This window comes from Anomaloglossus baeobatrachus, chromosome 4 (genome assembly GCF_048569485.1).
Source record: "Anomaloglossus baeobatrachus isolate aAnoBae1 chromosome 4, aAnoBae1.hap1, whole genome shotgun sequence".
Taxonomy (NCBI): Eukaryota; Metazoa; Chordata; class Amphibia; order Anura; family Aromobatidae; genus Anomaloglossus; species Anomaloglossus baeobatrachus.
This window is the reverse complement of record NC_134356.1, coordinates 624,404,359-624,428,172: the sequence shown is the minus strand read 5'-3', so window position 1 is coordinate 624,428,172 and position 23,814 is coordinate 624,404,359. Positions and strand designations below refer to the sequence as shown.

At 45.5% G+C, this 23,814-nt stretch overlaps 1 protein-coding gene across 1 annotated transcript in view; it reads left to right on the top strand.

Annotated features, from left to right (window-relative positions):
• Nucleotides 1-23,814, top strand: part of LOC142301932 (adhesion G protein-coupled receptor E3-like) — a 251,123-nt gene that overhangs the window by 28,156 nt on the left and 199,153 nt on the right. Inside the window, exons 3-4 of the mRNA XM_075342989.1 lie at nt 9,605-9,727; nt 23,727-23,774. Coding sequence (XP_075199104.1) covers nt 9,605-9,727; nt 23,727-23,774 — 171 coding nt within the window. The remainder of the gene's footprint in view (nt 1-9,604; nt 9,728-23,726; nt 23,775-23,814) is intronic.

Genomic DNA, 23,814 nt, shown 5'->3' with positions numbered 1-23,814 from the left:
CACCTCTTTATTTATGGCTTACTCTTCGGAATAGACCATCAATATCTCATTGGCGCGGGTGCGACACCTGTCACCTCTACTGATCAGCTGTTTCCTGGGGCCGGCTGGAAGTTTTCAGATGCTACTAGACAAAGCTGCTCGGACAAATAGTGGCCCCTTTGAATAGGGGTGAATCCGCATTCCTTGGCGACTAAAGGAAAGTCATAGCTGCTGTACTCCAGCAGCATCCGAGAGGTACAGCCGGTGCCGGTAACAGCTGATCGGTGGGGGTACCAAGTGTCTCATCCAAACTGATCTGGTACTGAAGGCTTATCCTACCCTGGGACATCTCAAACTATATGTCAGCTACACAAAAAAAATTCCAGGCCTTTTGTGTGCTATGTGGAGCTTACTGACATGAGAAAAACTAAGTACACCCTTTGCGTATGCTATGGATTTATGCATCAGGAGGTAAAAAAAAACAAAACAATCAACGCATGAGAAATTATAACTTATATATTATCATTATTTGTTTATAAAAAAAAAAACCTTAAACCAAAATGTAGAAGGGATGTCTGAAAAATTAAGTACACCGCCTTTACCAGCAAAAACCTGAAGTAATCGTTTTGTGTATGAGTTTATCAGTCTCTCACATCACATGGTTCTGGAGGAATTAACAAAATTGCTTAAAGGGGTATTCCCATCTCCAAGACTCTATCAAAATATATAGAATATGTAATAATAATAATAATAATATTGGCAAATACCTCCAATTAGATATGTAGTATAGTTCATAGCCATGTCTCTTACCTCATGTTCAGGAATTTACAAGACCTTAGGTATCCATGTTTATGACTACAAGCAAGTGAATAAATAACTAACTGTAACTATATGCGTGGTCGTTACCATGCATACCTAAGGTCCTGCAAAGCCCTGAGGTAAGGGGAAGATTCCACTTGCGAGAGACTCGCGCGTATCTCGCATCACATCACCCGGCACGGCCTGCCTCTCTCCCGACAGGAGCGGGACAGCTCCATGTATTTCTATGCAGCTATCCTGCTCCTGTCGGGAGAGAGGCAGGCAAAGCCGCGGGTGATACAATGTGAGATACGCACAGGTCTCTAGCAAGTGGAATTTTACCGTTACCTCATGTTCAGGGCTTTGCAGGACCTTAGGTATCCATGGTAACGACCAAGCATATAGTTACAGTTAGTTATTTAGTCACTTGCTTGTGGTCATAAACATGGATACCTAAGGTCCTGCAATAAAGCTACACAATAAGGCAGTGCTGATTTGTGTTTCTTTTTCTTCAGCTGTTTCATGGCATACGGTTTGGTGGGTGAACTGTTTCAGGTGCCCATTTCCCATGCCATTTTTAGACACAATCTGTTGAAGTCCCCAAAGATTACTAACAATAAAAAAACAAAAAAATGCTTTTAAAAATATAAAATACAAATATTTGAATCATACCCATTTCCCCCAAATGAAAAAAATAAAAAAAAATGCTGCATTCATAAAAGTTCTCTTTTAGCAAAATATAAAAATAATTACCTGGATGACGACGTAAGGAGAGAAAGAAAAGATCACAAAATGCTAGAATTTGGTATTGTTGGATACTGCAGCTCAACCAAAAAATAAAATAAGAAATTATAAAGATATTGTATTTGACCAAATGAACAGTATTAAGAACATCAGCTCACCAAGTTTGTTTTCGCCATAATTGTACTGACCTGAGGAATCATGTTTTCAGGATATTTTTATGAATGAAGTAAGAAAAAAAATTAAAAAATATGAAAATTGAATTTGTTTTTACCATTTCACTTGTAATTTTCTTTAATTTTCCAGTACATAGGATGTTAAAATGAACGTCAATCTGTACTTCAAATTACATGCCCTCCCATGGCTATGATGACAAAGTGAGACAGTTAACATAGTTATGGCTCTTGGAAGAAGGGCGGAAAAAAACATAAATAAGTAAATTGACATTGGCAACAAAGGCTTAAAGGGTTTCTCAAACAATGTGATAAAATATCCCCTATTAGATATTTTAAACTGCAGCCCATCCATGTCATGAGTCAGGATGGGTTGCATACTGACGAAACACTGCAGGAGACTTATCTCAGCTGTCACAGCATCAGCATAGTGCAAAAAAAGGGGACAGATCCTGCACACAAAATCAGGGGCACACTGGGTGAATACAATAAACAAAGAACACCTTTATTGGGTACATAGCAATGACATGTTAAAAACATTAAAAACAAACATGAAGACAAGAAACATCCATTTGGCGGAGCCAAGCCCAAAAATATCACACCAAAGTACCAATATGTATATGAGGAAAAAATCAAACAACATAAATAGTATAAAATACACTAAATTTGTGCAGTATCAAATATCATATGTCATGAGAATCCTCTGGTGATATTATAGCATAATCAACCTGCGTAAATAAAGTGCATAAAGCCTATATCATAAAGCCAACAAGGAGCCAAGTATATTGGTGGCTATAAATGGTTGATGTACATGCAGTCACAGCGGACATAGATGCCCTGGAAAAACCAGTAAGTAAGCGTGATATCACAATAGCGAAATGGCACCAGAGCATATGTGCAACAAGGTGGTAAAAACACAATCACTGTGGCGCAAAAGCATATATAAGCCCAAAATAAGAGGGCATAAACATTCAGCCAAGGGGTGCAAACCTATGTGAGCCGGAGATGGAAAACAGAAAGCTCCAAGGGCTGCATGGTGATACAATCAATACCAAAATATGGCATGAGAAGCAGGGCAAATAGATGGTGGCAAGGGGGTCACCAGAGGGAAATGAAGGAGGTCAAATGCACATGGCCTGAGGTGGGGCAAGGCAAGAGTAACCGCTCAAAGTGGACGGCCCGACGCGTATCGCCGCAAGGGCGGCTTCATCAGTGAAAGTAAAACAAATACCCAACGAAGGAGTATATATGTACATAAATAAATTAGGTGAACACACGCACCTGTGCAGCAGCAAAGCAGGGTGCAATCAGCGCTGTGCAACATCACATGGCAATATGGTGGCATGATGATCAGCCGGCCGGGAGTGAGGCCACAATACTGGCGCGATAGTGTGGTCTGCGCGCCTGCGCAGTACATGGGGACGGAATGGCAAGAGGATCAAAAGAAAAACTGCTGAGCACAGAGCAGGAGGAGCGCGCATGCGCAGAATATGTAAACAAGACGCACATGGTGGAGTCGGCGCGGTGCAGAGGTACAAAACCACCGCGTCAGATCGCCCACTGTTAGCAATGATAGCACACGGGTTCACAAAGAATAACCCTGTGTGTGAGGGCATCTCCCACCTGAGGGCAGAACAATGGGAGGATACCAACAAGAAAAGGACCAGATAATAAATAGAAATATAATAACTTTATAATGGAAAAACAGTGTGGGCCCACACAGACAGACATGTTAGTATGAGAAGATGCATACAAAGATCAATATATATAATGGATATGACCCTATCTATGCAGTAATTGCATGAGGAAGAATAAGGCAATATAGACAGTTATTAATGAGCATTTTAAACCTAAGCCATTTTTTATTGTTGTATAGCAAAGGCGGATGTACCAGTCAAAGAAAATAGCCAGACATGAAATGAATCATGGCACATACGATGGTGCATAAGTATGATAAAAACTTATGCGCAAAATGGTACAAATGAGCTGCAAATAGTACAGGCAAGCACGCACGTGCCCACATACCCATGTACGCATGTGCGTGCCCGGCATTGCGCAAAAGTAACAGCAGGGTGGCCACAATTGGGACACAAAACCCATTATAACAATAGTAATATGTTTATAGCTGTACAGAAAAAGCATGTAAAAATGGTCACAATTGGGACAAGCTGCCCATAGTGACGATGATATATTTGATACTGCACAGAAATATCGAATGTGTCGCCACAATTGCGGTATAATACCCATAGAAACAATGGCAATACACTTAATGCTGCGCCGAAGTATCATAAAGACAAATGTGTCATAACAACTAAGGACACTTGCAGGTGAGCAACCAGATGGCATGATAACAAGAGAACGGAATTCAGGATGCACGAAGAAGAAGCCAGCCCATGGGATGCCGTATTCATGATGTTTTCCAAACTCATGGACATGGGTTGGATAAACCAGGTCCAGTGTTCCACTTGAGCAGAAATCCAAGGGTAGGCAAAAACCTGTAGATCCACAGAAAAATTTAAGCAGAAATGTGCCTAAGGAAGAGAAAAAGGAAAACAAAGGAATAATTTAGAAAATTTAAATGAAAAGAACGTGACATGAAGGTGACATGTTATGGTAAAGTCCAGAAACAAGGGCAGTAGATCAACCAAGAAAACCAGTGAAGAGGAGTTCCTCATTCAACCCAAATGGGGTCATGGAATTCAATCTGAAGATCCATCGTGATTCGTTTTGGAGGAGCCATCTAGTACAGGTGCCCCCTCTGGCATTGGTGCTGCATTTTTGTAGCCCATACACACGGATACCACGTGGGCTACCCCGATGTTGTTGCAAAAAGTGTGCTGCCACTGAGGTGATGGATTTACCTTTTAGAGAATCCGAGGCTGCCAGATTGATTGTCGAGATGTGTTTCTGAATCCTCTTCCTGAGTTCTTGTGTAGTCTGCCCCACATATACTTTGTCACAAGGGCATACGATACAGTAAATTACATTCTTAGTCTTACAGTTAATGTAAGACTTGATGGAATAATTCGTAGAATCCTGTGGATTGTAAAAGACATCATGGGTAGCCCTCATGAAGCCACAAATGTTACAATCACCACATGGAAAAGAACCTTTGAGGATAACACCACGATGCAATCTGGTTGTGGGTCTGACAAAGTGACTACAAGTCAGGAGGTCCCTGAGATTGGGTGCCCGACGTGCAGTAATAAGAGGTTGTGGAGAGACCACCAACGAAGTCTGTGTATCTGTGGTAAGAATAGGCCAGTGTCTTTGTAAAATATCTCTCACCTGTTTCCATTCGTCGTTAAACGTGGTTATAAACCTGACACAATTGTCCTTAAATTTCGGTTTAGGTCTGACGAGGGATGCTTGCGTTTCACTTTTAGCCTTTTGGTATGCCTGAGAGATTATCTTCTTGGGGTAGCCTCGATCCAAAAACCTGGAGGTAAGATTGAGAGCCTGTTTATTGAAATCACTGTCTTCACTGCAGTTACGTCTAACTCGAAGGAATTGCCCAGTGGGTATACCAGATTTGGTGTGCCGTGGATGGAAGCTTGTAAAATGGAGCAAGCTGTTAGTTGCTGTGGCCTTCCTATATAGATTTGTAGAGAGGCCATCGTCCTTGATGGAAACCTCCAGGTCCAGGAAATATACCGCTGTAGACGAGATATGATGGGAGAGAAGAATGTTAAAATTGTTGACATTCAAGCTGGAGATAAAGGCATGGCACTCTTCCTCAAGGCCGTCCCATATAAAGATGATGTCATCAATATAGCGATACCAGTGAGGCACATGTTCTTTAAATGCCTGGGATTGAAAGACAATGGTTGACTCCCACCAACCTAAAAAAAGGTTGGCAAAGGAAGGCGCACAGCGAGCACCCATAGTGAGCAAATATACCTCACTTAGCCATCAAGTAGGGCTGTGATAGGTAAAAAAAAGTAAACGTTCATGGTATGTATAACTCTCCAGCTCTTAGGCCCTGTGCGCACTAGACGGAATTTCTTGCATGTTTTGCTGCAGAAAATGTTCATAACATCTCTGCAGTGATTCACCAGCAAATCCTATGGGAAAAAAATGTGCTGTGCGCACTATGTGGATTTTGAGAGCTGCATGTTTTACTGTGGGATTTCGCAGCAAATACAATTGCATGTCACTTCTTTTCCACAGGTACCTGTGGTTTCGAGGGCTGGCAGATCAATCACCCGCTGACTCTGGGTCGGCGGAGGATTGATCCCCGGTATCTGGCCAGATGCTGCTACCCATATAAAGTTTATGAGGAACAGAATCTGGCCCAAAGGGGTAGGAGCAAGCGCTTCATACTCACTGATGACCAGGCGGCTGTCACACTGCTCCCGCGACGGCTCTTTCATCTTCCAGAACCGGCTCATTATTCTATCTCGTATTCACTCCTTCCCTGCTCACCGGTGGCTGTGATTGGTTGCAGGCAGACACACCCCCACGCTGAGTGACAACTGTCTCAATGCAACCAATCACAGCCGCCGGTGGGCGGGTCTATAGCGTACAATAAAATAAAATAAATAAATAATTTTAAAAAAACGGCATGCGGTCCCCCCCAATTACCAGCCAGGATAAAGCCTCACAGCTGGGGGCTGCTATTCTCAGGCTGGGGAGCCCCACGTTATGGGGAGCCCCCCAGCCTAAAAATATCAGCCAGCAGCCGCCCGGAATTACCGCATCCATTAGATGCAACAGTCCGGACTTTTCCCGGCTCTTCCGTTGCCGTGATGCGGTGGCAATCGGGGTAATGAAGGAGTTAATGGCAGCAACCCATAGCTGCCACTAAGTCCTAGTTTAGTGATGGCAGACGTCTATATGACACCCCCTCATCACTAAACTGTAAGTGAAAGTAAATAAGCACAAACACCCCAAAAATCCTTTATTTTAAATGAAAGACAAAAAAGCCCCCTCTTTCACCACTTTATTAACCCCTAATAACAGCCCTCCAGGTCCGACGTAATCCACAAGATGTTCCACGACGTTTCTAGCTCTGCTACACTTGGCACTCACAGTGAGCGCGATAGACCATGACTGCTCACTGTGAGGGTCAGGACGCAAGTGAAGTGAGCCGCCGGGATCAGCGGGGACTTCACTGATGTGCTTTGCAGTGACAGATGGAGGACTCCCGCTATCACTGCACATCAGCTGACTGAAGTCACCGCTGATGTTATACTCACCTTCTCCTGCGAGGCTGCCTCCGGACACTGCTCTCCTGCTTCCAGGCCGGCTCATGCATATGCAGTTATGCAGTGCACAGCAGACCCGCAAACAGCAGAGCGCCGGAGGCAGCCACGCGGGACAAAAACACGGCCCAGAAACTTCAGCACCATGGACAGCAGGAGCGGGGAGAACTGTGAAATCCCGTAGGGAACAACCTGCGGCAATTCCGCACCAAATCCGCATCAATATACAACATACCGCATGCGGATTTCGGTGCGGATTTTTTGCGTTTTTTTCCCGCAGGTGCGGAAATCTTTAAGAGCCTGTGGAATTTTCTTAAGAAAATTCCATTTTCTAGTGCGCACAGGGCCTTACTACCATTTGACTTCCATATGCAGCCCCCTGGAGCATACTACGGCCATTTTACAGCCCCTTTTTAGCCACAGGTCACTACTGCTGACCACTCGAGTGAACAACGGTGTTCTTGGGGACACTCGGTGTTCAGCCCAGTGCTTGCAGTCTCTGAACGGATCAAACTGGGGGTAACAATGTTGAGGAGAGCCATAAGATGAAATACTTAATTAACCTCTGGACATAGAGCACTGTGAGAAGTGTGTTCAATGAAATCAATTCTCTATACATAAGCCAGCCAGTCTTCAGAGGAACCATCATAGACCCGCCCATCAGTCGATCACCAAGATGGCCCCAAATGATGTCGCGGTCGGAGGGGACGCTGTGCTCGCTAACGCTCGGGTCCGGCGCTGCTGCTCGGTGGTTCGAGCGGTGGGCCGGATCCGGGGACTCAAGCAGCGCTCCTCGCCCGTGAGTGAAAAGGAGGTTTGGTTTGTTTTGGGGATTTAGTCCGTGACGCCACCCACGGGTTATGGTGAAGATGGGCACCACCGCTGCTGGTGACGGGGATCCCGGGAGCGATGGTGGGGAGCAGCTGGGATGTTGTTTTCCCCCTCCGTGGGTAGGGGTCGGTGGTCCCGGGGCCCGGTGGTGTGACGGGGAGGCAGGGTAGGTGAGGTGCAGGGTTGCAGGGTGTACTCACTCACACTCAGCAAGAGCTGCACAAAGTCTCCGGTAAACCAAACGGCTGGATGGACGGGTCCCGCAGCCAGCTGCAGTGTCTCTCCCCGGACAGGTGATGGCGGCTGTCTTTCCCTGCACCTTTGTGTACTTTCTGGACTACGATGGGTCCCCAACGGTAGTCCGCTCCCCGGTGTATGGATGCCGGAGGAGCCCGTTTGTCCTCAGGCGCTGGGACTTGGGTCTCTAGCCTTAGGCGGTAGCTGTATACCCTCATGATGCGGACGGTTGTCTTATAACGGGTCTTTGGTTGTTAGGAAACCCCTGGGGTTCCTGTCACACTTGGATTTGACTGTTGACGGCGACTCCAAGCCTAGTCGGGGTCCGATGGCCCTGCCTGTGTGCGCTGGCTTCACTTCACTCCCCGGTCAGTACCGGCAGGCCACCGCCCGACCCCGGTCCTACGGTTCCACGTTAATTCACCACTCCTGTAGACGGCCACCACCGTCTGCCATCTTTGTTGTCAGTGCCTGGGCCACAAACCCAGACACTCTCCACTTTTCTCCTCTCACTTCAACCTCCAGGACAAATCTGTCAATTTTCCTGCCTCCAGGCCTGTGAACTCCTCGGTGGGTGGGGCCAACCGCTTGGCTCCGCCCCACCTGGTGTGGACATCAGACCCTGGAGGGAGGCAACAAGGGTTTTGTGTTTAGCTAATGTAACTGTCTAGGGTGGTGGTGGTGTGTGTGTGTTACCTGTGACGACCTGGCTAGTCCAGGGCGCCACAATGACATAGACCCGCCTACGATGACGCCCACCAATCAGCTCATGGACTAACACATTGTTCAACCCACTGACCAATGAACACATCCGGACATGCCCCTTTCCAAGCTTATATCAGGGCATGCTTCAGTTGAAATAAAGCAGAGTCTGGGCCAACTTTGGTCGAGGAAGGATGAATATCCGACTGTGTGTCTGATCTCATTTTTCAAGCATGCACTTGATCTACACCAATTAGAATCAGGCAGTAGGTAACTTGTGAAACTTTGTAAGAGTTCACCCTAACAACAACAGTATTATCGGATGTAGTGTGCACACACAAAAAAAAAAAAACCAACCGCCCCCTTGTTCAGAAGTATTCGAGAGACAGAAATGCCAAGACCAGTAAAAATAGGGCACTTTTTTGCCCTGTAAAAAATGTTTGTTTTTTTTGAAGCTTAAAAAACTTATACAAATAATTTTGGCTGTAATTGACATTTTCCAGTTTATAGGGAATGCAACTGATGTCTTCATACCAGAATTGTAAGCTGTGGACGTGCATGACTTCTAATGATTTATTATGTTTTTACGATGTATCTGTAAAAAAATATTGTCTGTCCTTGATTTTTTGATAATGTTGTCCCCAAAAAATATAAAGTCAAGTTGGCAACGCCGCTTCAGACACAACTGTGGTTATGTGCTGACACAGGAAACACTATGCTGTGACGGACACAAAGCTGCGCACCTGCCGGCGCCCATGATCAGGGCTAGTAGTTGAAGATCAGGGAACATTTTATAAGTGAACTGTATTAGTAGTTTGTGTAATAAATCATTTTAGCACAATTAACTTTTTAACTGCAGCTTTAACAGAGCAACTAATTAAATTGGGCATTTCAAACTAATTAAATGTATAATCATGTGAAACAATGTGTTCCCGTCAGGTGAACAACAATGCCCAAACAACTGGATCTGCCCATCAAATATGACCTGTGAAAAGAAAACTGCATGCCGCTGCAACAATGGCTACCAGCAATGTATGAAAAAGGGCGTCAGAGTTTGCAGAGGTGAGTGGACTTCTTTTCATTACGTCTAATCCAGAGTCTCATTATACTCATACTGGTTTATAACCAGTATGGAACTTTTTTTTTTAATGGCTTTCAGTTCGATCTCGAGCGATGGTGACTTGTTGGATAAATGCTCTGTAGGATGATCAATCGTGTGCAAGCCTAGACAGGTCCACTGTTATCGTAATAGTATCAAGACCTCAGGTTGCTGGTCTTCGTCTTCACCTTGTTCCTTCTATTCTTCCAACCATGATGTGTCCTTCTCCAGTGATTGCTCGCTTTGTATGATGTATCCAAAGTAGGCAAGTCATAGCTTGGTGATCATTGCTTCAAGTGACATGTCTGGCTTGATTTCTTCCAAAATTGATTTGTTTGTTCTTCTTGCCATCCGTGGTATTGATAACATCCTTCTCCAGCACCATATTTCAAAGGCGTTAATTCCTCTTCTGTCCTGTTCCTTTATCGTCCAAGTTTCGCATCCATATGTGACTACAGAAAAGACCAGACAAGATGTCTTCGTCATCAGTGAAATGTTTCTCGGTGACGTGTGGCCTTAGCAGATGAAACTGCTGCTCTGGATATGAAAGCGAAAAACACTGCACAAGACCAAGACCAATATTATTACCATACTGTGACCAAATAGTGATGGCTACCTTTTGTGCTAAAGTAACTACAGGGGAGATAAAGCCATGTTTTCCATCCAGGCCAGGCAGTTAAGAAGACTTCTACTAGCGATAACTTGAGTCTTTAAAGTTTGCATCACAAACATTTGACTTCACATATTTCCTGTATAGAGCACGTAGAAATATTGTCAGCTAGACACAGGGCCAATATAAATGAAAATTAAAATTACGGCAGTCAATTAAAACCATATAACCTACAGAGATTGACTACAAGTAAATTAAAAATAGTAATTTCTATAGCGCCAACATATTCAGCAGCGCTTTACAATTCAGAGGTTCATATACAAACATAAGTAACAGTTATAGAAGATACAATAATTAAATAAAAAATAAAGACAACCCTGCTCATAAGAGCTTACAATCTACAATGGAGTGTCGTGGGGGTGACACAAGGTTCAATTGCTTATTTACAACAACAGTCTAGCCTTCTCGAAGACATGGGAGGATAGATAAAGGCTATTGCTTATTTACAACAACAGTCTAGCCTTCTCGAAGACATGGGGGGATAGATAAAGGCTACATGAGCCAGTCACCGGCCAATCTTTGAGATGCTTTTGGGTTTAGTGGAGCTTGAGGGAGAATTATGTTGTGAGAAATAGTGGAAGGGTTATATAATAATTGATTTTATTTAGGGAAGGTGATAAGCCACCCTAAAAAGATGTGTTTTTATGAAGCATCTGATGCTGTGTAAGTTGTGGTTCATCCTAGTTTCTTGGGGAAGAGCATTCCAGAGGATTGGTGCAGCTCGGGAGAAGTCTTGGAGATGGGAGTGAGAGGTTTGGATTAATGCGGATGTTAGTTGAAAGTTGTTTGAAGAGCATAGAGAATGGGTAGGGTGATAGACAGAGATGAGGGTGGAGAACAAGGAATTTAAATTTAATCCTATGATGTATGGGCAGCCAGTGCAATGACTGGCACAGAGTGGAAGTATCCAAAGAACGATAGCCAGATAGGTGCATTAAGGATGGACTGGGGAGGGGAAAGTCTAGTTAGGGGGAGACCAATTAATAAATAATTACAGTAATCAAGACGGGAGTGGATCAGGGCCACAGTGAGGGTTTTTGTTGTCTCCATGGTGAAAAAGTGGCGCATTCTAGAGATGTTCTTCAGGTGCTAGCGACAAGAGTGGGCAAGAGATTGTATATAGGAGGTGAGGGAGAGATCGGTGTCAAGCATAACCCCCAGACAGCGAGCCAGCGGCCTAGGAGTTATCGTGGTGCCGCAAACAGAGAGGGAGATCTCAGGTTTAGGGAGGTTAGAAGATGGAAGGAATAGCAATTCAGTTTTGGGAAGGTTAAGTTTCAAATAGAGAGCAGACATGATGTTGGAAACTGCAGACAGACAGTCGCTGGTGTTCTGTAGCACAGCGGATAAAAAAAATGAAAAATAATACATAAAATATTACATATATGACAGGATAAAAATATATAGGATAAAAACCTTCATAATAAAGGGATATAACATCAAGAAAAATATGCCAAAGAAGATGTAAGGTATACAATTAGGTCCAGAAATATTTGGACAGTGACACAAGTTTTGTTATTTTAGCTGTTTACAAAAACATGTTCAGAAATACAATTATATATATAATATGGGCTGAAAGTGCACACTCCCAGCTGCAATATGAGAGTTTTCACATCCAAATCGGAGAAAGGGTTTAGGAATCATAGCTCTGTAATGCATAGCCTCCTCTTTTTCAAGGGACCAAAAGTAATTGGACAAGGGACTCTAAGGGCTGCAATTAACTCTGAAGGCATCTCCCTCGTTAACCTGTAATCAATGAAGTAGTTAAAAGGTCTGGGGTTGATTACAGGTGTGTGGTTTTGCATTTGGAAGCTGTTGCTGTGACCAGACAACATGCGGTCTAAGGAACTCTCAATTGAGGTGAAGCAGAACATCCTGAGGCTGAAAAAAAAGAAAAAATCCATCAGAGAGATAGCAGACATGCTTGGAGTAGCAAAATCAACAGTCGGGTACATGCTGAGAAAAAAGGAATTGACTGGTGAGCTTGGGAACTCAAAAAGGCCTGGGCATCCACGGATGACAACAGTGGTGGATGATCGCCGCATACTTTCTTTGGTGAAGAAGAACCCGTTCACAACATCAACTGAAGTCCAGAACACTCTCAGTGAAGTAGGTGTATCTGTCTCTAAGTCAACAGTAAAGAGAAGACTCCATGAAAGTAAATACAAAGGGTTCACATCTAGATGCAAACCATTCATCAATTCCAAAAATAGACAGGCCAGAGTTAAATTTGCTGAAAAACACCTCATGAAGCCAGCTCAGTTCTGGAAAAGTATTCTATGGACAGATGAGACAAAGGTCAACCTGTACCAGAATGATGGGAAGAAAAAAGTTTGGAGAAGAAAGGGAACGGCACATGATCCAAGGCACACCACATCCTCTGTAAAACATGGTGGAGGCAACGTGATGGCATGGGCATGCATGGCTTTCAATGGCACTGGGTCACTTGTGTTTATTGATGACATAACAGCAAACAAGAGTAGCCGGATGAATTCTGAAGTGTACCGGGATATACTTTCAGCCCAGATTCAGCCAAATGCCGCAAAGTTGATCGGACGGCGCTTCATAGTACAGATGGACAATGACCCCAAGCATACAGCCAAAGCTACCCAGGAGTTCATGAGTGCAAAAAAGTGGAACATTCTGCAATGGCCAAGTCAATCACCAGATCTTAACCCAATTGAGCATGCATTTCACTTGCTCAAATCCAGACTTAAGACAGAAAGACCCACAAACAAGCAAGACCTGAAGGCTGCGGCTGTAAAGGCCTGGCAAAGCATTAAGAAGGAGGAAACCCAGCATTTGGTGATGTCCATGGGTTCCAGACTTAAGGCAGTGATTGCCTCCAAAGGATTCGCAACAAAATATTGAAAATAAAAATATTTTGTTTGGGTTTGGTTTATTTGTCCAATTACTTTTGACCTCCTAAAATGTGGAGTGTTTGTAAAGAAATGTGTACAATTCCTACAATTTCTATCAGATATTTTTGTTCAAACCTTCAAATTAAATGTTACAATCTGCACTTGAATTCTGTTGTAGAGATTTCATTTCAAATCCAATGTGGTGGCATGCAGAGTCCAACTCGCGAAAATTGTGTCACTGTCCAAATATTTCTGGACCTAACTGTAGCTGATGGCATGTAGGTACAATGCAGAAAAATAACAAGAAATATAAATTAAATATAAAGCAGGTATATAATGAGAATAAACTAAGGTAAGTATCTGTAGAGTATAGCTGATTAAAAGGATAATACAGTTAGGTCCAGAAATATTTGGACAGTGACACAATTTCCGCGAGTTGGGCTCTGCATGCCACCACATTGGATTTGAAATGAAACCTCTACAACAGAATTCAAGTGCAGATTGTAACGTTTAATTTGAAGGTTTGAACAAAAATATCTGATAGAAATTGTAGGAATTGTACACATTTCTTTACAAACACTCCACATTTTAGGAGGTCAAAAGTAATTGGACAAATAAACCAAACCCAAACAAAATATTTTTATTTTCAATATTTTGTTGCGAATCCTTTGGAGGCAATCACTGCCTTAAGTCTGGAACCCATGGACATCACCAAACGCTGGGTTTCCTCCTTCTTAATGCTTTGCCAGGCCTTTACAGCCGCAGCCTTCAGGTCTTGCTTGTTGTGGGTCTTTCCGTCTTAAGTCTGGATTTGAGCAAGTGAAATGCATGCTCAATTGGGTTAAGATCTGGTGATTGACTTGGCCATTGCAGAATGTTCCACTTTTTTGCACTCATGAACTCCTGGGTAGCTTTCGCTGTATGCTTGGGGTCATTGTCCATCTGTACTATGAAGCGCCGTCCGATCAACTTTGCGGCATTTGGCTGAATCTGGGCTGAAAGTATATCCCGGTACACTTCAGAATTCATCCGGCTACTCTTGTCTGCTGCTATGTCATCAATAAACACAAGTGACCCAGTGCCATTGAAAGCCATGCATGCCCATGCCATCACGTCGCCTCCACCATATTTTACAGAGCTGGCTTCATGAGGTGTTTTTCAGCAAATTTAACTCTGGCCTGTCTATTTTTGGAATTGATGAATGGTTTGCATCTAGATGTGAACCCTTTGTATTTACTTTCATGGAGTCTTCTCTTTACTGTTGACTTAGAGACAGATACACCTACTTCACTGAGAGTGTTCTGGACTTCAGTTGATGTTGTGAACGGGTTCTTCTTCACCAAAGAAAGTATGCGGCGATCATCCACCACTGTTGTCATCCGTGGACGCCCAGGCCTTTTTGAGTTCCCAAGCTCACCAGTCAATTCCTTTTTTCTCAGAATATACCCGACTGTTGATTTTGCTACTCCAAGCATGTCTGCTATCTCTCTGATGGATTTTTTCTTTTTTTTCAGCCTCAGGATGTTCTGCTTCACCTCAATTGAGAGTTCCTTAGACCGCATGTTGTCTGGTCACAGCAACAGCTTCCAAATGCAAAACCACACACCTGTAATCAACCCCAGACCTTTTAACTACTTCATTGATTACAGGTTAACGAGGGAGACGCCTTCAGAGTTAATTGCAGCCCTTAGAGTCCCTTGTCCAATTACTTTTGGTCCCTTGAAAAAGAGGAGGCTATGCATTACAGAGCTATGATTCCTAAACCCTTTCTCCGATTTGGATGTGAAAACTCTCATATTGTAGCTGGGAGTGTGCACTTTCAGCCCATATTATATATATAATTGTATTTCTGAACATGTTTTTGTAAACAGCTAAAATAACAAAACTTGTGTCACTGTCCAAATATTTCTGGACCTAACTGTATGTACAATAAACAGATAAAGGATGCCCAAATCTCAACATAATATTAGAAGTCAAATACCAGTTTGTTATGGGTTGGTATAAATAAAGTTATGGGAAGTATATCCTATAATAGCAATCAGATCTCAATTAAGATAGAAGTTATTTTATATATAGTTACAGTAAATGTAGCCTATAGTACATAGCTATGGTATACATAAATTCCAATTTAGCAACAATACAAGAAAAGTTTCCCCGAAAGTAAGACAGTGTCTTACATTCTTTTTACCCCCAAAAGTCCCACGATGTCTTACTTTCGGGGTATGTACATTGGAAAAAAATCCCACAGCAATCGCAGCAAGTCTCCATGCAATGTACCGTATGGGGACTTGCCGCGATTGCTGCACATAAGGGCACTGAAGCTGCGTGTTTTTGTATGTTGTCCGTGGTCCCGATGAACCACGGACAACATTACTGCAACATTTCTCGGTGGCCGAGCGTTCGGCTGAGCGCCCGACCGCCGGCATGTGACAGCTGTCAGCTGAGCGCTCGGCCGCCGGCACGTCAGGGCGCTCAGCTGGGCACTCGGCCACCGGCATGTCAGGGCGCTCAGCTGGGCGCTCGGCCACCGGCATGTCAGGGCACTCAGCTGAGCGCTCGGCCGCCGGTGTGTCAGGGCGCTCGGCAGGGCGCCCGACCGCCGGCATGTGACGGCTTTCAGCTGGGCGCTCAGCCGCCGGCATGTCAGGGCACTCAGCTGAGCGCTCGGCCGCCGGCATGTCAGGGTGCTCGGCTGGGCGCCCGACCGCTGGCATGTGACGGCTCTCAGCTGGGCCCTCGGCCGCTGGCATGTCAGGGCACTCAGCTGAGCGCTCGGCCGCCGGCGTGTCAGGGCGTTCGGCTGGGCGCCCGACCGCCGGCATGTGACGGCTCTCAGCTGGGCGTTCGGCCGCTGGCATGTCAGGGCACTCAGCTGGGCGCTCGACCGCCGGCATGTCAGGGCGCTCAGCTGAGCGCCCGACCGCCAGCATGTGACGGCTTTCAGCTGGGCGCTCGGCCACCAGCATGTCAGGGCACTCCGCTGGGCGCTCGGCCGCCGGCATGTCAGGGCGCTCGGCTGAGCGCTCGGCCGCCGGCATGTCAGGGCGCTCAGCTGAGCGCTCGGCCGCCGGCGTGTCAGGGCACTCAGCTGGGCGCTCGGCCGGTACTGTAAAGAACTGGGCGCTCGGCCGCTGGCATGTCAGGGCACTCAGCTGGGCGCTCGACCGCCGGCATGTCAGGGCGCTCAGCTGAGCGCCCGACCGCCAGCATGTGACGGCTTTCAGCTGGGCGCTCGGCCACCAGCATGTCAGGGCACTCCGCTGGGCGCTCGGCCGCCGGCATGTCAGGGCGCTCGGCTGAGCGCTCGGCCGCCGGCATGTCAGGGCGCTCAGCTGAGCGCTCGGCCGCCGGCGTGTCAGGGCACTCAGCTGGGCGCTCGGCCGGTACTGTAAAGAACTGGGCGCTCGGCCGCTGGCATGTCAGGGCACTCAGCAGAGCGCTCGGCCGCCGGCATGTCAGGGCGCTCAGTTGGGCGCTCGGCCGCCAGAGTGTCAGGGCACTCAGCTGGGCGCTCGGCCGGTACTGTAAAGAACTGGGCGCTCGGCCGCTGGCATGTCAGGGCACTCAGCAGAGCGCTCGGCCGCCGGCATGTCAGGGCGCTCAGTTGGGCGCTCGGCCGCCAGAGTGTCAGGGCGCTCGGCTGGGCGCCTGACCGCCGGCATGTGACGGCTCTCAGCTGAGCGCTCGGCCGCCGGCATGTCAGGGCGCTCAGCTGGGCGCTCGGCCACCGGCGTGTCAGGGCGCTCGACTGGGCGCTCGGCCTCCGGCGTCTCAGGGCGCTCGGCAGCCGGCGTCTCAGGGCGCTCGGCTGGGCGCCCGACCGCCGGCATGTGACGGCTCTCAGCTGAGCGCTCGGCCGCCGGCATGTCAGGGCACTCAGCTAAGTGCTCGGCCTCCGGCGTGTCAGGGCGCTCGGCTGAGCGCCCGACCGCCGGCATGTGACGGCTCTCAGCTGAGCGCTCGGCCGCCGGCATGTCAGGGCACTCAGCTGAGCGCTCAGCCGCCGGCGTGTCAGGGCGCTCAGCTGGGCACTCGGCCGGTAGTGTAAAGAAGGACTGGGCGCTCGGCCGCCGGCATGTCAGGGCGCTCAGCTGAGCGCTCGGCCGCCTGCATGTCAGGGCGCTCAGCTGGGCACTCGGCCGGTAGTGTAAAGAAGGACTGGGCGCTCGGCCGCCGGCATGTCAGGGCGCTCAGCTGAGCGCTCGGCCGCCTGCATGTCAGGGCGCTCAGCTGGGCACTCGGCCGCTGGCGTGTCAGGGCGCTCGGCTGGACGCCCGACCGCCGGCATGTGACGGCTCTCAGCTGAGCGCTCAGCCGTCGGCATGTCAGGGCGCTCAGCTGAGCGCTCGGCCGGTACTGTAAAGAAGAACTGGGCGCTCGGCCGCTGGCATGTCAGGGCGCTCAGCTGGGCTCTCGGCCGCCGGCATGCCAGGGCGCTTAGCCGGTACTGTAAAGAAGAAAAAAAAAAAATAACGCTTTCCGTTTACTATGTCTTACTTTCAGAGTACGTCTTAGCCGACCCCCCCAAAACCCCCACTAAGTCTTACTATCGGGGGTGTCTTACTATCGGGGAAACACGATAGTAGTAGTAGTCAAAGGGCAAAGCAAGCCAAAAAAATGCCTTTAGACTCATAGTAAAGTGCATAATGCATGGTAACTATTACTTTAAAATCCCGACAAGCGTTTCGACATGGCTTCTTCCAAGGACTTTTTTATCTTATATACTTTTATCATGTATTTTGTTTCAATATAATTACAATTTTTAATTTACTTGTAGTCAACCTCTGTAGGTTTCGTGTCTACATATTTCAGCACCATCTCTTGGTCTTGGATTGGCCCCCACAGTCCCCAAACTTTAACCCAATCGAACACTTGTGGGTAGAGTTGAAGAAAAAGTTGTATACATACTCAAGTGAGTCGCTCAGTATGCACCAACATTGGAACCGTGTAGAAGAGACCAGAGATCAGATTTTGGTCAAGACATGCTTGACTCTGATCAAGAGTATGCGCAGAAGGATTCAGGCAGTGCTGAAAGCCAAGGCAAATTTACAAAATAATAAAAAAAACATTTAGATTTTTAAGAGCAAAAACACTAACAATGCAGTGACATGACAAGAATCTGCATAACTAATCATATGCTAAATAGTTTCAAGTCAAATTTATGTATGAGATAGCCAAAATGATTGTCTATGAAATGAAGGTAACCTCACGATCATAGATGTAGTGGATGGTGAGATATGAAGCCTGAAAGTCAAAAGATCAAAACATTGTTACCTTTTTGCTCTTCAGTACATTACTGCAACTACAGTTAGACAAGGTATCAAGTCCTGAACTTTGGAAATAATGTAGCCAATAGAATAAGTACCATCCATGAAATGAATAAGGCAAAGTAGGCAGAGCCAATAAAATAATTGTGGTGCTCCAGATGATAATAATCCACCACACAGTGATGAAAATGTGCCACCTATTGTGCCCAACAAGTAATAATGATCTTCTCAGTGCCCCAAACAGTAATAGCTCTTCTCTTAATATCCCATACAGTTATAATACTCCCTTTCTACTCCCACATAGTATTAACACTAGAACTACTGAGGTAGTAATTTTGAATACTTTGCACCATGTATTTCTATATAGGTGTCACGAGTCCAGTAGTTCTAGTGTTAATAATGGCCACCTTTTTGTCCCTTGGAAGGTTCTAGTGCTTCCTTAAAGGGAACCTGTTAGATCTCCAGTAATATGTTTATTGTTTTATGAAACTGCCCATATTGGAGAGAAATCAAGTTATCTACTTCACCTCGTTAATGCTAATGAACCAGGACTAGACTGGTGGTGTTTTCTCACTGAGACAAGATGTCATGCAGTGACTACCGGGGTTCTGCCAAGTACACATGAACCCCTGGCAAGCACCGCAACACACATACAACGGTGAGCCCTGGCACTAGGAAAAGGGAAGCAGGGTCACCTCCTTAACTCCCCTGAAGCTGATCCCTGCACTTCCTAACATCACTATACAGGTTCTTTCACCCTGTCGCCGACCACGTGCCTATCCCTGTTTTTCCCTGGACTCAGCCCTGTGTAGTGCGCAGGGCAGCTGGAACACTAGTGCCACTCGAGATTAAAGACACAGAAAGGATTAGACATACAGGGGTAAAATAAACAGCAATCATACAAAGAACTCCAAACAACAAGAGGTAATAATGAGGAATGGACCAGAGGGAAAAAACCCAAAAAGGACTAAGGAAGGGAAAAACTCAACACAGCTTTCACACAGCAAATGTTCTCTGAATGTCTTCCTAGTCCACAGCTCACGTTTCCTCTAGAGGCAAGTTAAGCAGAAACTATCACCGGCAGTTACCTGGGCTAGGAGACATCTTTATAGCAGACGTAATTAGCAATAGAGAACAGCTGGCTATGCTTTTAATCAAAGTTCAAGAGACTAGATAATCTACTTAACCCTAGTAGTGCTGGATAAAAGTGAATCTGCACAGGCTGCAGTATTACCTGCGCAAATGTGTATGAAGCCCTGTGATGCGATCTCCTGACACCAAAAATAGGAGGGACCACTTTCCGTCGTGGTACCTACTTGACACTAGTATAGAGTCAATAGCTGCAGTCCCACAGACTTGTTGTGATTGACAGTCCCTGCACTACCTGAGTTTTCAGCTGGTGCTTTTTCTGTTACTACAGTACCCCTATCACAACTCTGCTGTTAGTTGGCGATCTAAATCTGATGCTTCTGCAAGCCCACTGCAGAGCTGTGACAGTGTGACAGAGAAGCAGGGAGGAGAACAAGCTGTATAGAGGTAGTAATAATGCTATTTGAGTTCCATTTAAAAAGTTATAGTGCCCTCTAGAGAGTTATAATCCCATGTGTGTGCTATTTTGAACAGTATAGTTCAACCTTAAAAAGTATTAATACTCAGTGCCAATTTAAAAAGTAGATGTGGCTTCTTAGTGCCCTCTAAACTAATAGTGACCCCTTTTTTGGTCCCCAGACTATAATAAAGTCATCCTTTATGTGTTCCTTTAAAAGTTAAAATGCCTCATAAAAAACGTATTCATGCCAACTTCTAAAGTATTAATGCCTTCTTAGTGCTCTCATTTCATGCCCGGCACATAATGAAATTGCTTTTATTTTTTACAATATACTTTTTCCCTGAAGAGTGCAGCAAGGTCCAGGTCGTCTTCTGAAATTACAGGTCAAGTGCAGGCAACTGACATACAGTTAGGTCCAGAAATATTTGGACAGTGACACAATATTCGCGAGTTGGGCTCTGCATGCCACCACATTGGATTTGAAATGAAATCTCTACAACAGAATTCAAGTGCAGATTGTAACGTTTAATTTGAAGGTTTGAACAAAAATATCTGATAGAAATTGTAGGAATTGTACACATTTCTTTACAAACACTCCACATTTTAGAAGGTCAAAAGTAATTGGACAAATAAACCAAACCCAAACAAAAAAATTTTATTTCAATATTTTGTTGCGAATCCTTTGGAGGCAATCACTGCCTTAAGTCTGGAACCCATGGACATCACCAAACGCTGGGTTTCCTCCTTCTTAATGCTTTGCCAGGCCTTTACAGCCGCAGCCTTCAGGTCTTGCTTGTTTGTGGGTCTTTCCGTCTTAAGTCTGGATTTGAGCAAGTGAAATGCATGCTCAATTGGGTTAAGATCTGGTGATTGACTTGGCCATTGCAGAATGTTCCACTTTTTTGCACTCATGAACTCCTGGGTAGCTTTGGCTGTATGCTTGGGGTCATTGTCCATCTGTACTATGAAGCGCCGTCCGATCAACTTTGCGGCATTTGGCTGAATCTGGGCTGAAAGTATATCCCGGTACACTTCAGAATTCATCCGGCTACTCTTGTCTGCTGTTATGTCATCAATAAACACAAGTGACCCAGTGCCATTGAAAGCCATGCATGCCCATGCCATCACGTTGCCTCCACCATGTTTTACAGAGGATGTGGTGTGCCTTGGATCATGTGCCGTTCCCTTTCTTCTCCAAACTTTTTTCTTCCCATCATTCTGGTACAGGTTGATCTTTGTCTCATCTGTCCATAGAATACTTTTCCAGAACTGAGCTGGCTTCATGAGGTGTTTTTCAGCAAATTTAACTCTGGCCTGTCTATTTTTGGAATTGATGAATGGTTTGCATCTAGATGTGAACCCTTTGTATTTACTTTCATGGAGTCTTCTCTTTACTGTTGATTTAGAGACATATACACCTACTTCACTGAGAGTGTTCTGGACTTCAGTTGATGTTGTGAACGGGTTCTTCTTCACCAAAGAAAGTATGCGGCGATCATCCACCACTGTTGTCATCCGTGGACGCCCAGGCCTTTTTGAGTTCCCAAGCTCACCAGTCAATTCCTTTTTTCTCAGAATGTACCCGACTGTTGATTTTGCTACTCCAAGCATATCTGCTATCTCTCTGATGGATTTTTTCTTTTTTTTCAGCCTCAGGATGTTCTGCTTCACCTCAATTGAGAGTTCCTTAGACCGCATGTTGTCTGGTCACAGCAACAGCTTCCAAATGCAAAACCACACACCTGTAATCAACCCCAGACCTTTTAACTACTTCATTGATTACAGGTTAACGAGGGAGACGCCTTCAGAGTTAATTGCAGCCCTTAGAGTCCCTTGTCCAATTACTTTTGGTCCCTTGAAAAAGAGGAGGCTATGCATTACAGAGCTATGATTCCTAAACCCTTTCTCCGATTTGGATGTGAAAACTCTCATATTGCAGCTGGGAGTGTGCACTTTCAGCCCATATTATATATATAATTGTATTTCTGAACATGTTTTTGTAAACAGCTAAAATAACAAAACTTGTGTCACTGTCCAAATATTTCTGGACCTAACTGTAACTGTGTGCCTTCATAAGGATGGAGCATGGCCTTAGCATCCTGTAGGTCACAGGCCTAAATCGGAAATGAGTCTCGCAGATATGTTTTTTTTATATGACAAAAACTTGACATTTTAACAGTGATGAGCAGACCCGTGGATATTTGAGCTTGTCAAATCTGCACAGGCTAAAACAAAAATTTGGGTTCGGGGAACCAAATTTGACCTGAAGTTGACCCCGGATAACGAACCCCATAAAAATCAATGGAGACGAGAATTTTGGGGCTGTAAAATGGCTGTACTAAGGGCTAGAGGACTACAAAAGGAAGCTAAAGGGGGTAAGATCAGGACAGTTATACATACCATGTTTCCCAGAAGATAATACTGCAGTCAGACTCTATTCCAGGCCCACTCCTTAACCTTCATGAACATTCACTGCTTCCCCCACCCACCTACAGTGTCAGCATCTGTGATTGGTTAAAGACTATTATACATACCCTCTCCTCCTGTGTCGGCATCTGTGATTGGTTGCAGATCAGTCTGTTGTATGCGAGGGTCCTGGGTTCAAATCCCACCATGGACAACATCTGCAAAATGATGTGGGGTTCCCCAACTGTTTATAAGCAGCCAAGGTAATGCTGACAGGTGGGGGCTAGTATTATTAGGGTGGGAAGAGCTATGGGTATTAGCCCTTCCCAGCCTAAAAATATTAGCCTGCAGCCACCCCAGAAGTGATGCCTCTGAAAGATCCAGTTCTGGCACTTTACCTGGCTGATCCTGATTGCCCTGGTGCGGTGGCAATCAGGATAATATATGGGGTTGAGGTCAGCTGTGATTTGTCAAAAATCACAGCTGCATTCAAGCCCTAGATTAGTAATTGACCCCCCCATTACTAACCTGTAGGTCAAAAGTAATAAATCTACAGAAAAATCCTTTGTTTGAAATAAAAAATCCAGTACAGAAAAAAAAATGCTGCCAATTTCTTCAGGAATTCTAAGGATTTTTTCCTTCAATCCATACAGGCACGACACATTGTTACATGTTACAGCTTCAGCAGCCTTTCTCAAACACTGCATTTTTGAAGGCTCTGTTACATCTAGAGACTGCAGTGATGGAAAACACGTCTACTCACTGTAGCCTCCAGGAAACACTGAGAGCCGTGGGGAGCCCTCGGATGTGAAAAGTGGTGTCGTCACTGAGTTCACCGGAGTTCGTAGTCATGGGGTTCCCCTTTGCCCTCAGTGAACTCAGTTGAATCCGCTGCTGGATTGCGGGACATGGAAGCAAAGCAGTCCCGCCATCCTGCAGTGGGTTTAACTTTCACTAAGAGCAGCGGGTTCAACTATCAGTGAAGGCAGCGGGAAGCCCCCAGTGTGACTTCCGGTGAAGTGACTGCTGGATTGTTGGACTGCTATGATGCAGCACACAATCCAGCAATCAGGTCACCGGAAGTCACAATGAGGCTTCCCACTGCCCTCAGTGAACGTTTAAGCCGTAGCTCTCATTAAAAGTTGGCACAAATTGGTTGATGAATGAAATATTATGGGGAGACACTGACACTTATTTTCTTTTTTATAGATCTTCAAAAGAAAGCAGTAATGAGCTTGACTTCTGTTGAGACTCCAAGTAAGTACCATGGGTTGTCCTATGTTAGTCATGTAGTCTG